The sequence below is a fragment of the Rhineura floridana genome, chromosome 6 (assembly GCF_030035675.1).
Source record: "Rhineura floridana isolate rRhiFlo1 chromosome 6, rRhiFlo1.hap2, whole genome shotgun sequence".
NCBI classification, from domain to species: domain Eukaryota; kingdom Metazoa; phylum Chordata; class Lepidosauria; order Squamata; family Rhineuridae; genus Rhineura; species Rhineura floridana.
This window is the reverse complement of record NC_084485.1, coordinates 86,335,525-86,352,068: the sequence shown is the minus strand read 5'-3', so window position 1 is coordinate 86,352,068 and position 16,544 is coordinate 86,335,525. Positions and strand designations below refer to the sequence as shown.

At 41.7% G+C, this 16,544-nt stretch overlaps 1 protein-coding gene across 1 annotated transcript in view; it reads right to left on the bottom strand.

Moving 5' to 3' along the window:
* LOC133387664 (cytochrome P450 4B1-like) overlaps window positions 1-16,544 on the bottom strand; it is a 33,149-nt gene that overhangs the window by 13,971 nt on the left and 2,634 nt on the right. Inside the window, exons 2-8 of the mRNA XM_061632897.1 lie at window positions 14,423-14,567; window positions 13,648-13,692; window positions 12,101-12,228; window positions 9,487-9,611; window positions 8,414-8,565; window positions 2,885-2,991; window positions 1,854-2,044 (exon numbers count right to left, since the gene is read on the bottom strand). Coding sequence (XP_061488881.1) covers window positions 1,854-2,044; window positions 2,885-2,991; window positions 8,414-8,565; window positions 9,487-9,611; window positions 12,101-12,228; window positions 13,648-13,692; window positions 14,423-14,567 — 893 coding nt within the window. The remainder of the gene's footprint in view (window positions 1-1,853; window positions 2,045-2,884; window positions 2,992-8,413; window positions 8,566-9,486; window positions 9,612-12,100; window positions 12,229-13,647; window positions 13,693-14,422; window positions 14,568-16,544) is intronic.

The following is a 16,544-nucleotide window of genomic DNA, read 5'->3' as shown; positions in this document are numbered from 1 at the left end:
TGCCACAAGCTGCTATGCTGGTGCTTGTACCACCATAATATTGTCAGGGGTCATTTGCTCCCTCAACAGAAACAGCACAATCATTACAGCAGAACCAAAAGGTAACATAGTAGTAGCAGCAGCAGCTCCTACAGCATCCTTTGCAATTCTGTCACCACAATCAAAGTGCGATTTGGTAATGCCTCAGTGTTACCCATTTGTGGAAGGTACCAATCAATATGTAGCTATGGAAACACAAGAAATGGTCACAGAACCGAGTTCACACCTTCTCCCATGCACAAGATTCAGATTAAACGGATAGGTATACAACGCGCACACCCCAGTGCAGCACTTCTGAAACTCTTTGAGACAGGGATGTATGTAGGGGTAATCCATTAGGCATTTTGGGTTGTATCCAACGCTGCACACATTTTCTCTCTCCTCTCCTCATGCACCCTCAAAATCCTGCTCCAACCCTCTGCACTGCAGAAGAGAGAAAAGTTCCATTGCACAAGCCAAAGTCTGCTGCACTAGTGGAACTACAGCATTGGACATAACCCTATATTTTCAGAAGGAACACCATGTGCTTTGTTAGTTCTACTTCCATCCTCATATGCACTCCTATTTTGTAGCAGCTTTCTCTATTCTGGTGCCCTCCAGATGCTATGGACTTCTGCCCCAGCCAGCACAGCCAATGGTCGGGGATGATGGGAGTTGATGTCCAAAGCATCTGGAGGGCACCAGGTTGGGGAAAGGTGGCTTACTAGTTCTCACAGTGTAAGCAAGGCTTATGTAGACAGTGGCCATGGGAGGCCTGAACCCTCCCCGTATACATCATTGCTGCACTGTAGGTTAATGTGCTTCCCGACTGGATGAGAAATATATATTTTGACTCTGGTCACTTCTCAAGAGTGCCCTTGTGTCAACATTCAATGCTAAACATTAATAGGGCAACTCGGTGAGTTTTGCTTTTGCAGTGTTTCTTCCCTAAGCAAAATACACTGTGGGCTCCTGTGACTCTGCTCTCTCCTTTTAATTAAAACTGTCTGCCTTTGGGCAATGGATGAGAATGAGCAATGCCAAGGAACCTGTGTGTGTTGCGTGTGTGTGTGTGTGTGTGCATGCGACATTTGGGGAAACTTGCTCTTTAAACAAAAATTAAAGAGAAACAAACGGAAGTTACAGAAAGAACTGTATTTGCCACCTTGGTCCTCCTTACAATTTGGATTCCAGGATCTAACAAATGATTTCCACATAATCTTAGAGTTTGTGGGCTCTCTGCAAGCTGATCATTGGTGCTCACCTAGAGCTCCATGTGACGCTTTGAGGACCAGCCAATCAGGTTATTATTGGTGCTATAGACCAAATAATCACCTGATTGGCTGGACTTCAAAGCACCACACGTTGCAGGGAGCAAAAACAGTTCACCCAATGTCATGGGTAGTCCCATCCACCTGTCAAAATTTGGTCTACAGGGGGTGGAGAAGATCCAGTTCCCCACCCCTGCATAGGAAAATGCAATGCGAGAGAAGGGTGAGGCGGGGGAAGAAGATTTGTTCCTTTGTCCCCTGCTCTCTCATACACACAAATTACAGGCAGGCAGCAGCAGAGCAGTAATAGCAAAGCAGTGGAGATTGGCAGTGGTTAGCGATACCACTTGAGTCCCTGCTGCTCAGTTCGGGGTCAAGGATGAGCCAAGCACTTGGGCAATCTCTGGCACTGGAGATTTGAGACGTGCTGGTGTGTCCTTTCTGCAAGCACAATGCTATCCCTCACTGAACCCCTGCTTTCCTTGGGCACATCCTTGGGAAAATACGAATTTTCTAAATTCACAGTGCTGTGGGAAAACTGTCCAGTAAATCATGAATGCTCACCACTGAATGGTGTCATGGTCCCCCAGAATGTCCTTGATTTCCTCCCTACATTTCTGCTGATGCTCTGGGTTCTCTGCAAGGCAATACAGCAGCCAGGAGATCCCACTAGCCGTGGTATCATGGCCTTCAAACATGAACGTGTCCACCTCCGCACGCAGGTCTTCATCAGATAGGCCAACACCATTCTCATCCTAAACATTGATAAATTTCACTAGTTAGAAGATTTTATCCTGGGAGCATTTCTGTCTCTTTGCTGCAGCATGTGCAAAACTGTATGATTTGTACCATTCATTTTCATAGGATGTGGATTTTCTTGACACAGAATGCAGAACTAGCAACAAAAGGCTCCTTCAATGCCCAAAGGTAGGATAGCTATGTTAAAAAATAATTTTGTTTATTTATTTATTAAATTTATATCTCACCCTTCCTTCTAGAAGCACAAGGTTGCAAACAAGTGATAAAACATTAAAAGCATATTTAAAACATCTTAAAAACAAAATATCTTAAAAAAATTAACAATTCCAACACAAATGTCTACTTAAAAGGCTTGTTGAAAGAAGGTCTTCAAAAAGGCAACAGAGATGGTGCCTGCCTAATATTTAAGGAGAAGGGAATTCCAAAGGGTAGGTGCCACAACACTAAAGGTCCACTTCCTATGTTATGCAGAATGTACCTCCTGATGATAAGGTATCTGCAGGAGGCAGTTTTTGGCCGTTGAAGACCAAAAGAAGCCAATGCAGATGTTGAAACATTGGTACAATATTTTCCTTCAACCATATTTTCTTCTTTCCCTTCAAAAAAAACCCAGAAGGTGAGCCACTGCTTACTGCATCACATGAAACTTCCAAACACTCAAAGGAAAGCTTATATACAGTGGATTAGAGTCACCTAGACTTGAGGTTACAACAGTGACAAGAGCCTTATTCTATTAAAAAGGGCCACAAGTACTGCAGGTCACTTGGAAACCAGAGTTATATTTGGTGTAACAGATTCAGCTGTTGAATTAATTACTTCCTCCCCCCAACACTCACTTTGGCACACATAAGGATGTCAAGAAAATCAAGGTGTCTCTTCTTCTGAATCTTCTGGAGTTCCTCCTCATCCCTTAGAGATTCTTTTCTCTCCTTGATTATCTTATCTGTGTTTGAAAATGAATATTATAACAACTTACCAGAAATAACTAGCTCACTGATCAAATCTGTTTAAACGATCAAGATTAATTTTAAAGCACTTATACCCATTTCTGGATAAGTGAATGTTTGTTGAATGTTTGTGTACACATATTAACATATGAACCACTACATAACTGCATTTTTAAGACTCCCATCTCTTGCAGACTAGTTTGTTTCTATTTCAAAGAGCTTCTTGGCTGTTTTAATGTTTCAGTTGGTAAAGTGTGGAAGATTTCCTTGAAGATGGGCTGGACCTTCACACAAGTAAGGTCCATAGGAGGAAAGATGAGGACTATACGAAAAATTTGGTAAATCAAGCTAACTGCTATTTTCAAGTTAGCAGCCTTGTTTGCACATCACTTTAAAGCAAAGTTAAACTAACCTATGGTTTCCAAGATGAATGTGCGGCTTGATGGTGAATGTTGCAACATGCTGCTAAAAAATTGTGGGCACTTCGCTCCTCCCCACTCCTGTTGCCACCACACTGCTAGGTGCTAAGCCATGGTTTGGCTTAGCGCTATGTCCCAACCTGGATTCATAGTTTGTTTCCTCCAAACAAACCACAAGCAGTAAGCCAAGAACAATCCTTAGTTACAGCTTGTGGTTTATTTGAGAAAAAGAAACCATGAGCCCAGGTTCGAACATAACGATAAGCCAAACAGTGGCTTAGCTTCCAGCAGTGCGGTGGCAGCAGAAGTGGGGGAGAGGCTAAGCACCCATGACTTAAGCAGCAAGCACTAACATGCCATGCGTACAACTTTAAACCACAGTTTAGTTTAAACAGAGATGTGTGAACCAGCCGTATGTGTCCTAAGTTCTTACACCACCAGGAAAACAAATTATCAAACTTTTTTATATACTAGGGCCATTCTTTGGTTTTCCTTTATGGGGTGATGTCAATTGTGTGTTGTTCTTAATAAATGGCTTTTTGTCTAAGATCTAAGAATGTCTATGTGACAATGGTATAATTCACTGTAACTTCAGCTAAAGAAAAGCACCTGGTTACTCTGCTGTGTTTAGGTGTGAGTACCTGTCTGGCCTAGATATCATCTGTATTTAAAAGCCTTTCCATACAGACAGCCCCAGTATCCAAGGTAAGTGGCACCCATTCACAAAGAAGCCCAGGTGTGGGTATTCACCAGGGAAGTCAGTATGGTGCCCTCCAGATGTTGTTGGACTCCAGATGTTGTTGGACTCCAACTCCCATCAATCCCAGCTAGCATGGCCAATGGTCAGGGCTAATAGGAGTTGTAGCCCAACAACATATGGAGCATATCATGTGGCTACGGCAGCACGTTACTTTAAAAGCAACAACAACATCAACTTCTGTGTTAACCAAAACTCATTTCAATGTATAAACCTAGTTATAATAGTCTCTTCTCTAAGCCAGTAACTCATGACAATGTTTAAAAATACATAAAATAACAATAAGTAGGTAGGCAGGATGGTATGTAAATTATACAGCCACGAGAGTGGTTATACAGCCACAAGAGTGGCTGTATACTATAGCCAGCGGGGATTTTTCACATTCCGCAATGTTAAATTGAAAATACGCCATTCTGAGACTTCCCATAAGCTCATTTCAAAACAAAACAAAACCTTACAAAACATATAGTCCTGAACTCAGAAATGCTTGCTTAACAACCCTGTCAATTTTCATGGCGATACACAAAACAGTCACAGAGAATGTAAAAAGTGTAAAAAGTGTAAAAAGAGAGAAAAAAACCTCAGAGCCCTTTTGGACTTTTTTCTCTGAGTGTTCTCATAATCTGTTGAAATTCATTAAAAATCAGCCATATTCACAGAGTACCTGTAATCCTAATACTGACCTTGCCCCATACTCTGACCTTCATCTTCTGCAGTTGAAAAGTTGAAAAAATGCCTGGCTGATTTTTAATTAATTTAATAAATTTTGGCTGGAACTCAACGATAATGCGGAGCATGCTCAGTAAGAACCAACTGTCAAGAGTTCTAAAAGCCTCACAGCTGCTGAGCTTAGCTAATCAGGGGGCCACACCCACACCAGACTTTGATTTCATGTGAGGCAGTCATGGCTTCCCTCAAAGAATCCTGGGAAGTGTAGTTTGTGAAGGGTGCTAAGAGACTCCTACTCCCCTGAGAGAATGGTTTAACAGTCAGCCACTCTGATAGAAGGTCTGTGAGAGGAACAGGGGGTCTCCTAGCAACTCTCAGCACCCTTCACTAACTACACTTCCCAGGATTCTTTGAGAGAAGCTATGACTGTCCAAAGTGAAATAAAGGCCTGGTTTGGATGTGGCCAGGGAAAGTTTTGGTTTAAATTTGGGTGGGAGGCTACATGTGTCTGTTGAAGAATAAAAAGGTGGGGGAAAGCCTGAAAAAGAATGATTCTGTTTACAATGTTTTCCTTTTGGAAAGGAAAGCGGCTTTCCTTCTGCCCAGTGCCCACCCACCCAATCCCCTCCCCTCCCACTCCCTGCCCCTTCTGTGGGTCAGTGTTGGACTACGATCTGGGAGACCAGGGTTTGAATCCCCACACAGCCATGAAGCTGACTGGGTGACCTTGGGCCAGTCACTGCCTCTCAGCCTCAGAGGAAGGCAATGGTGAAATCACCTCTGAATACCGTTTACCATGAAAATCCTATTCAAAGGGTCACCATAGGTGGAGATTGACTTGAAGACAGTCCATTTCCAAACATGATTGCATAGTTCCCATTGAACTCAAAAAATATGCAAATGATCAAACCCACCCTCCCTTCTATTCCCTCCTCTTGCCCCTTCCCTCCCCCCTTCCTTTGCCCCTCCCTCCCCACCAATCCCCTCTTTCCCCTTCCCCCTCCTCCCCTCCCCCTCCCCATGGTCAGTTTTACTAATCTTAAATATGATTGCACGGAAGTAAATACCATTGAACTCTATAAGCATGCAAATGATCAAACCTGCCCTCCCCTCCCCCTTCCTTTGGCCCCCTCCAATATGCTCCTTCCCACTTCCACTCCTCCTCCCCCATGGTCAGTTTTTCCTATCCTAACCAAGATTGCATAGGAGTAAATCCTATTGAAAATAAGCATGCCAATGATCAGACCTGCTGTTCCCCTCTCCTCCCCCTTCCTCCTCCCCTGCCCACTCTAGCCCTCCCTCCCCCCCATCAGTTTTACCTATCCTAAGCATGATTGCATGGGAGTAAATCGCACTGAATTTAATAAACATGCAAATGATCAAACCTGTCCTTCTCCTCCCCTCCCCATCCTGCCTGCTCCCCTCCCAGTCCTCCCCTCTGCATTTCCTCCCCTCCCTCCTCCTCCTCCTCCCCTCCCCATCCCCTGTGGTCAGTTTCCCCTATCCTAACCATGATTGCAGGGGAGTAAATCCCATTGAACTCAATAAGCATACAAATGATCCATCCATTCTCAGCAAACTTGCACAGGATCCCATTTCTTATCTCCCGGATTAAAAAGCAGGGAAATTCACTATTAGGCAAAAAACCTTGCGGTTTAAGAACGTACCTATAGCCCACAGCTATTCTATCAAACTTTAAAAAGCAGGGAAATTGAGCAGCTATAGTGAATGCACCAGGGGAGCAGGACACCTGACCTCCTCTCTGAGATATTGTACTGCCCTACAAATTGGTCAAAATGCAAACACCATTTCGGTTGGTCTTTTACAGTCCAATCCACTTCCTGTATAGCTTAGAAGAATTTGGTAACATGTGCCTCTGAGCATATGGTGAGTGGTGGCAACACCTGCAATCAGCCCAAGTAATAGAAAGAAGACATGTGATGTGCTGATCTTGTTTTAGCAGGGAGAAAGCAACATTATTAAGACAGTTGATATAGTTCAGATGGTCACTTTGAATATGTCTGATTTCCTTTGCAATTTTAGTGAAGTTTCCTATAGGAAATCATTTTCTTTTGTTTCTATTTCTGAGACTAGGTGAAGTATAGCAACTCTCTGCAAAATTTATACTAAAAAAACTCCAAACATAATGTGGAATAATGGCACTGACTTCTGCAGAATAGTCTCCAGTGGACCTCAGGAGTGTCTCAATTTGCACAAGATAAAACAGTGGTAGGTGAAATATATTCTAGCAAAATGCTAGGTGTACTCTATGTTTTTAATTGACGCCCACCTTGCCTTAAATGAAGTGGTTTAAACATAGCAGCCTGAAAACATGCATCCTCTTTTTTCCAACAGCTAGAGTCATTGCTGAAGTAGCAACATATTGGAATCAGTCTGATTTTTCAGCAAACTGCAGGTCCAAATTCTACTGTTAATGCACCCAAAATAGAAATAGAACATAACCTCTAATTTGAAACACAAAAGGCTGTTTTCACCATCATATGACACTGACCAATAAAAAGGCTTTGAAATTAATAAAAATAAATTTGACACAGATTTCTGGGATGAATAATGAGAGAAATAAAATTTTCTAGTGTAGATTCTCTGTAGAAACATTAATAACACAGGAAAGAAGCAAAGGAAGAAGAACACCAGCAAACATACAAAAATATAATTCTCTATCTTTGGAGATGGCAAGTGTTGCCACCACTCACCGTATGCTCAGAGGCACAGGTCTCCTGCTCTCCTGGTGCATTCACTATAGCTGCCCAATTTCCCTGCTTTTTAAAGTTTGATAGAATAGCTGTGGGCTATAGGTACGTTCTTAAACCGCAAGGTTTTTTGCCTATTAGTGAATAGATATAATATTTTGCATGACATATTTAAAACATAAAACAAGAGGCTTTAGGATAAAATGTACCAGAAAGGAGTAATACGTAAGTTAACCAAGACATTTTATACTTTTCATTAGTTCCTGAATCGCAATGTTAACCATGTTTGCTTCTACAAAATAGTTTCTGATGTTGGATTTGTATAAATTAGGGACATGCAAGAGATAGAGATATATTTGTCTTGTACATTCCTGTGTTAACATTAGTAATATCCTTTTTTTATATATACTATGATTGTTCTTGAATCTTTTATAGTGTATAGCGCATTGTTAGAGCTAATATTTTCTGTATCTTTTGCATTTACTTCACAATTATAAAACAACAACACTGTCCTGTGGTAACAAGCTCTGATGTACAGGACCTTGTAACTACCATCTCCTAGGAAGACCTTTTGTCAAAATCTGTCAGGCAATATATTTGAACTAATTAATTCTACTTCAGATATCTATTTGAAGTTTGCCCCTTTTTGTTTTTCTGGCTGTTTTTATTGCTACTCTCCTTTATTTATATATGTATATATTTTCTACATTTATTAGATGCCCAAAATAATAGATGCCCTTTCTTTCTTCCTCAATGTGTATGGCCACTCTTTTGTTCTTTGGGGTTAACAGTGTCCTAGCATTGCTTAAACTGACTCTTAAAAGCTAAAATCTAAGTCTTAAAAAAGAATCAGGAAAAGTACCTGTATGAAGGTGGGCAACTTGGCAAGCCTTCCGAAACTGATATCCTTGGGGGCTGAGCCAATAAATCAGATCACTCTGGCCCAGGATGGAATGCTGTCTAGCATGTACCAAGGAGCAAAGTTCAACGACAGCTTGGAGATAGGAATTGTCCCTAAGAGTCGAATAATGAATTAAATGATAAGGCACAAGATTTTACCCTTGAACACTGTTACTACCATATAGTTTTAAAATAACACTGGGAGTAGATCTGTGCCTCCAAATCATTCTCGACTTTAGTGTCGCAATGTAGTATGGGAAACATACAATAAAGCACAAGCATATGTGAATATTTCAGTTTTAATTTTTTTAAAAGAGCTACCCACCTTCTCATACTATAAACACACTGAGCATTTGCTCTTCTTAGACATAAAAAGCTCAGTTTTATTTTACTTTTGAAGAGGAAAAGTTACCACACTGATTTAAACGACATTTTCTAAACGGTGGACTGCAGTGGCATATTATATTTATGTGCAATGAAACAAATCTGGTGTGGTATAGCTGTCTCCCTCGTTAATGACTTTCAGGACTTTCCTCAGATATTTGATGGCTGATACTGTTCCTGGAAATCCTAAAATTGCTGGCCACGAGAATGTTTTCAATTGTTTTTACAATGTTTTTTATTATTGATGTGTTTGCTGCCCTGGTCTCCTTTGGGAAGAAGGGCAGGATATAAACTGAATAGATAATAATTTTGTAAGTTATTGCAGTTTTCATCTGATTATATAAGACAATCAATCAGTGCCATATTAGATCATAAGAAGAGCCCAAAATGTTGTGTCAATAGCACTGTTGTTACCATATATATAAGGTTAAGTGGGTATATAGGATGCATCAACTGTGTATTTCAGAACAGTGCCACCCTGGACTCCTGCTGGGAAGAAGGGCAGGAAATAATCAAATAACAACAACAACAACAGTGAATTGTGATATTGAATGTAAATTCAGGACAGCAAGCTGGATCTTTAAAACACTACTAAGTATGTTCCTGGTCAATAAGAGGAGCCTTCAGCATTAAAAGGGCACCAATACTAACCTGTCCATTTGGCAATTGCTGTTATGACTGAAGGCACATTTCATGATGCTATCAAGCGTCATCAAGCTGACATGTTCAAAGAGTTCCACCGATTCATCCTGGATGATCAGCTGTTCCCATTTGTCCTAAGCCAACAGATGGGAAATAGTTCATAGGTAATTTTAATGTTGAAGTTCTCTTGGAGTGCAAATCTGATTCTAACTATTAGTCCAAATAAATTATGTGGCTTTTTTTAGACCATGGAAAAATCACATTGCACCAAGCACTCTTATAAGAGAGGTGTCTTTATGAGTTCTTAGGGCCCCCTCTACAGGTTGTAGGGCATAACACTGAAAGAGCCTAACATCCAAAAGACATTAGGAATTCCTGAGTATTTCTGGTCAAGTAAGGCACATGGTTCAAGTCCCTACTGTTGATTTATCAAGTAGGAAGAGACTGGCATGAAGGCTCCCTAACAAACAGTTAAGTCCCAATGTGTTAATAAGGGATTCCTCCATTTTGCATGGCTGGGGCCTGTCTGCTGCATTAACTTTGGGTATACTCTGGGTCTCAGCTCTTTCTCTTCTGGCTTATTCGCAGCACTTATTCGGTGCACACGTTACAACTATGACTCAGTTAAGGACAGACTTTGGGCACATCTAGCTATACTGTGGCTTTATCAAAAGGTAGAAGAATCAGAACTGCATCAGTCTCCCCTCTCTCTAAACCCCATCACAAACACAGATTTGAAACAAACAAACTTTACTCAAGCTTTTCTTGTCAGTTACCTGTCTGATATGCCTTATATCCTGAGATAAATGGCCCTTATTCATAGTTCCCACATAGGCAGTTGTCCCAAGATAAAACTAAGAGAAGATGTTTCTTCTCTGGATTCAGTGGGCAGTAGTATTCAACTAAATAAAAGTGCTAGTGCAAGGATTAGCACTAGTGTAAATGTATTCCCCCCCAAGCTGTCCCCAAATCTGCTCTGGAGGGTTGGAAAGCCACCTCAGAACAGCTTTAGGGGGCATATAGGGGGAGAAGGGGATAACATTCCATTGTGCAAAGAGAAATCCTTGTGCTGACAAAACATTCTCCTTAGCACTATGTTAAATACAACCCAGTGCTTTGCTTCAAGGGTGGGAAATCTTTTTCAACCTAAGGGCTGAATTCCCTTCTGGGCAACTTTCTAGGAGCCACATGTCGGTAGTGGTTGGGGCCAGAGGCAAAAGCGGGTGGAGTAATTTTGCCTTTGTACAGTAGGCTAGTGGCCACACACACCTCTCTGTTCATCCAAGCAACTTGCACTTGTAAAGAAGGACTCGTGAGAGCATGGTCTGGGGAGAGTCCCAAGGGCCAGACAGAGAAGCCTGCAAGGCTGTATTTGGCCCCCAGGCCTGAGGTTCCCCACCCCTGTATCACTTGAATAGAAGAGGCAGAATTTAATAAAGAATATAGGAAGTTCCCTTATTGTCCAACCCAGAGACATAGGATGTCTTTTTCTCATTTTATTAGCGTTATGGTGAGATCCAAAGAGGTGCGCTTCATATACTTGTCTGCTCTCACTACTTTCCCTAACTATCCTAGCTAAGCAGTCTCTGCAGCTTGTGGGGAGAGTTGACTCAGCACTAGAGTCTTGGGAGGCACCTGCTTAAGTAGGGAAGGTCTTAGCACGTAAACGACAGCTCCGACAGAGGTCCACCCTCTGAAAGTCTCTCTTCTCACGCCTCCTTGCACGGGGTGAAGGGGGGTGAGCCTCAGACGGCCCATCTGACATCAGGACTTCGCTAGGTGACGGTGCGGGCTCTGAAAATGGGATGCTGATTGGCTGGGAAACGTTTGAAGTACCTGGCGGGGATTCCTGCATGGGGGTGGATGGTGCGAGTGAAGGGTCGCTTCCCAACGGTCCAGGCAGGGAACTCACAGGCGGGGCTGGAACTGTCTTGATGGGGGTGCCAGCCATGGGAGTCTGTGGGCTGCCAGAACCCTCCCTGCTTGTCTCCCTTCTTCCAACGCCCCAAAGAACCTCGTCCTCATCTGACTCCTCTCCCTGAACTAACTCTCCCTGTGTGTGGAGTGCAACACTTATCAAACTATTTGTCCATCTAATCTAGGATAGTCTACTCTGACTCACAAAGTAGCTTTCCAGAGATTCAGACGGAGGTTTTACAAATCACCTGCCTATCTGTTCCCTTTTCAAAAACTGGATTGGTCTGCCATGGATGAAGCTTGCCAGAATGTCAAAATCAGTCAGCCTCATAGATGGTGGACGCACTGCTTAGAAATCCTTTACAGCAACAACAGACTGCAAACAACATGAATTCAACAAGGGGGGGGGGGGAAACAGGAGCAGCAAGTTAGAGAAGTTGCTTAAATCAGACAAGAGGATGAAAAATAAGTAAGCCCTTAACCAGTTGATACAAGTTACAGCTCCACCTACTGCTGAAGCAGACTAATTACTCCTTCAGTGGGCAATACATAGATCAAACTATTACACACTGCTTTCCCCCCATATTAGTATTTTTGCACTTCCACTGTTGGTTCAGCATTAATTGAAATGATTGTAACATAGCAGCAGCCGCAATACACTCTTACAAAGCCAACTAGGTAGGACAATTCCTGTGACAGGACTTACCAACATTACTTTTGTAGACTCTGCTATCAATGCCACATAGGGTTTCAAAATGGTGTAATGGAAACCTGGAGTCAGAAGCTTTCGATGTTGTGACCACTTTGGCCCATGTAGGACCAGCAAGCCTTTCCCTGAGGGAACACAGACAGTTCCTATCATTTAAGCCTCTACAAACACAGAGTCTTGATATAAATAAAACATTTTTTTCCTTTCTTTGAAAACTGATGAGGAGATTGAACTGGAATTCAGAATTTACAGTATTGTACCATGACTGTGTTCCAAATTTCATTCCAATATCTCAGTGTTCAATGGAGCTAAAGTATTACAAACAAACGGGTGATATCCAGTTTCACTACTGCAAGAAACTTCCACTTGTGGAACAGAAATTTCCCCTCCTCTCCCCAATCCTTCTGTCCCCTGCACACCCTCAAAATCAGTGCTAGAAGGTTGGGGACTATAGAGCAGATGCTGGGGGTCATGGGGGCTACAGGGGGGAAGAGGAGAAGATGAGTCCCACTGTGTGAGCAAGAGTCCACTCACACAGCCTTGGACTCTGCCCTATGTCTGCAGGACCTGCTTTGTATAACACCTGGTAGAGATTACTTCTAGTTTTTCAAAATCATAAAAGATATAACCTAGCTAGTATCTGGATCCAATTCTCTATCATATTGGGCTTTATTTATTTCTTGAAATTTCTATGACACCTTCCAAAATAAATTCCTAGGGCAGTTTAGTTATCCACTAAACTGGTCTTAGCCAGAAGTTAGGCATTCAGTGTCGTCAATCCCATGCTGTGGAACTAGGGTTGCCAGGTTCTTGGCCTGAGACTGATCCTGTATCTTTAGGAGAAGAGAAGGTCAGCCAAGTGCAGGTGTTCTTGCAACACTGTAATGGGAAAAACCACAAGGTGGAATTCTCCCTTCCCCCTGCACAACTTTTAAAGATACAGAAGACCTCTGGGAGGCTGGGCCTGGCAGCCAAGAGGTCTTCTATATCTTTAAAAGTTGTGCAGGGGGAAGGGAGAATTCCACCTTGTGGTTTTTCCCATTATAGTGTTGCAAGAACACCTGCACTTGGCTGACTTTCTCTTCTCCTAAAGATACAGGATCAGTCTCAGGCCCTGAGCCTGGCAACCCTATGTGGAACACTTTTCCAGCAGAGATTTGACAGACATCCTTGCTTTTGACTTTCAGGCATCTTTTTTCAGGACTACTTCTTTATGTTGACAGGCCAATGCAGTTGTCTAAAATTTTCTTGAGTAGCCATTCATTTTAATGATTGTTTTCTGTTGCTTTTAAAGGTTTCTTATGTTGCTGTACACCACTTTGGTGTTTTGTGAGAGAGCGGTATATAAATACTTCTATAAATAAGTTTTTAAAAATACAGAAACAGTTAAAACACAGGTAAAGGGTTATGTGTCTTTAGGGGAGCTCTCTAGATATAGAACTTCTATGCCAACTGATTTCCTAGAAAACCTATGCTATTTATTTGTAGCCTGTTCTTAACTGACTTCAACACTTCTCCATCATAAGTGCCTGGATTATACATACCGATCCATGGAATCACATTACGATAGGCAAAACTATCCTTCGGTTCTGTAAAGAGATAAAGACAAGAGATAAAGCGAAGAAAGAAAAGAACAAGGAAAAGGAAAAGAAGAAGGAACTCCTTAGTACTCAGAACTCAGCTGTATTTAGGAAAGAGACTGTAAACCTGGGAGTGTGACATATTTACTAATGAAGTGAACTAATACCTACATGATTCATGATGATGTTACACGTGAAGGAGTCCCACAGGATATTGCAAATCAGTCTAGATAGGAATACAGGCACACATTTTGCAATTCTAATCAGATGTGCTAGCAACAAAGTGCCATTGTGTATTACTGGGGTGATTTAAATGCCTGTTGACACGATTGTTATGATGCTGCCCAGATTGAAACAGCCAATCTTCCAAACTTATCTTCATGTCCTCATTGAAAGATCCTACAAGTGCCTCCTGCTCTCTCTGTATGGTGAATCAGAAGTCAGTTAAAGCAACTTTCAGCTCCCAAACTCTTGATGTTCGCTCTTCTCCATTCCACTCCTTTGGGAAAACTTTACACCCAGTTTTTCTGCCACATAGGCCAGGCTTACCCAGAAGAACATGGGACATCATGCAAATGAGGTGGATAATGTGCCATTTGCAGCTTTCCTTTTTTGCTACAAATGGATAACAGGAAATTATCCTTAGTATTTACATCTTGCCATTGTACCAGAATCACTTGGATATCAACAATGCACACACAACCAATCCACCAACTATTAAGACGATATTGTTTCTTACCTGCTCTAGCAAATAACGATTTTGCATAATTAGGGTGCGTGATGGTTAAACATGCAGAGAAGTTCCCATACCATACAGGAAAGGCAAATGGATACAGGCAGCTCCAGCTCTCTGCCTTCTTGAGAACTGTAGAAATGGGTGAAAGCTGCAACAAAATAAGAGAGCAAAGAAAGAAGTGAAGGTAAAATATTTTTCCTAAGTTGATCAGAACAAACATTCAGTCTAAATTATGGTTAAATGACAGAACCAGGACCCAACATATTTAAAATACTGGTGATAAAACTGGAGTGTTAAAAAAGTCCTGTGGACTAAAAATATCTGGAGTTCTGTGTCATTTGTGGCTACCAAGCTGAACAGTCCAGTGGCATGCAAAAACAGTATTTTTTTACCTCAAATAAATGCACAGCCATCAGAAACTGCTACATGTAGAATAATCTATATGCTTTTAGATGGTGTTTTGTAAAATACTAATTATAAATATTGTATTTTGTATAATATAATATTGTGTAATATATATTATATATATTTTTTGGATTGTATTTTCTGTTCTGTAAATCAGTTTGAGTTCTCTGACCATTGTTGGAAGTGACTGACAAATAGAATAATAATAATAAAAACAACCTAAATACAAAAGAATGAATACAGTAGAATGAAGAACACTAAAGTTAGGTCTGCCTCTAGCTGCAACACACAGAGAGCAGAGAATAACAGGACTCAGAACCGGAAAGTTGTCTCTTAAATATACAGCAGCAAAGCTCTGACTTGCCAACACCAAAGACTCCAATTTGCTGTGTGGGTAAATATGACACTTGAAACCTTGACAGATGAACTCTTGGATTGTATTTGTTTATCTCAATTAAGCCGTGTGTGCTTGGGCAGGGACGTTTAGTTTGGAAGGATATCTACTGCACAATATTCTCCCCCTTCCAAACAAACTCAGAAATATTCCTATGACAGCCAGGGAATCCTGGCACAGGGGCTAATCTGCCCAAAATGTACAGCATGGATGGTTGAGACAATGGGTGGGTGACTTGAGCTAGGCAGCAACCCCAGAGCATCATGGCATCTCCTTGTGGCCTTTATTGCCCTTTCTCTATCGCTGGACACAGAGTGGGTGAGCCAGCCAGCCAGCCAACTAGGCTCTCGTTGCCCCTCACAGTAAGGAGGGAGACCCAGGCCATAGGTACGGGGGCAGTGATCTGAAATTTCTCCTGTTGGTGCAGTTCACATACTCATGCTTCCTTATCTGTGTCAGTACACAGGTGTGTTCTGCAAACCCATGCATTTTTAAAAAAATATAAGTGGCTGCAAACTAAGAGGAAGCAGGAAAATGGCATTTGCCTTCCTCAACTGGTAATAGGATGGCCAGAAAGCTCCAAACCAGTCATGCCGGTTGTTTTCATACCAGTTGGTTACTCTAAGTTTAATGAAGGAGGGTGACTTCTAAGTAACAATGTGTTATCCCAATCCAGAAAGTCTCTCTTCTAAAGATTTGAAGGCCCATGTCTCTCACACATAGTCATGAATGAACCTTTTTCATTCTTTATCTGTGGTCCTCCTCTTCAGTCTCCCCTGACATTTGACATTAGGTGTGTGGTGAGCAGATTTTCATGTCTTTTTAGTCCCAAGCATGCCAGCTGGTTCTAGTGTTCATAGTTTTGTTAGATTTTACTGGGCTTTTCTGCCCTTCAGTAGTTCTACTGGTTTATGATTTTGTTGTAATTGTTTTTAAATTGTATACTGCCCTGAGAGTCCTACAGAGCAGCTTATAAATTGATTGACGCCCTGGGCTCCTACTGGGAGGAAGTACGGGATATAAATTTAATAAATAAATAAATAAATTGAGGTTGCAACTTTCCCCCCTCTTTTTCACCCTATCATCAAAAAACTATGGGCGGTTGTTTTGCTTGCATAAGCCACCTTTTAAATCCCAAGATCATCTGCACTTTATTATTAGATTTTGTAATTAAAAAAAAAACCTCCTTTCCTCCAAAGAGCTCAGCATAGTCTTCCCTTGCTCTCACTGTTTCTGTCTGCACAGTAACTTTATGAAAGAGGTTAGACTGATGATGACTGGTCCAATGTCACCCAGGCAGCTTTGTAAGTCACTTAGAAGGAATTT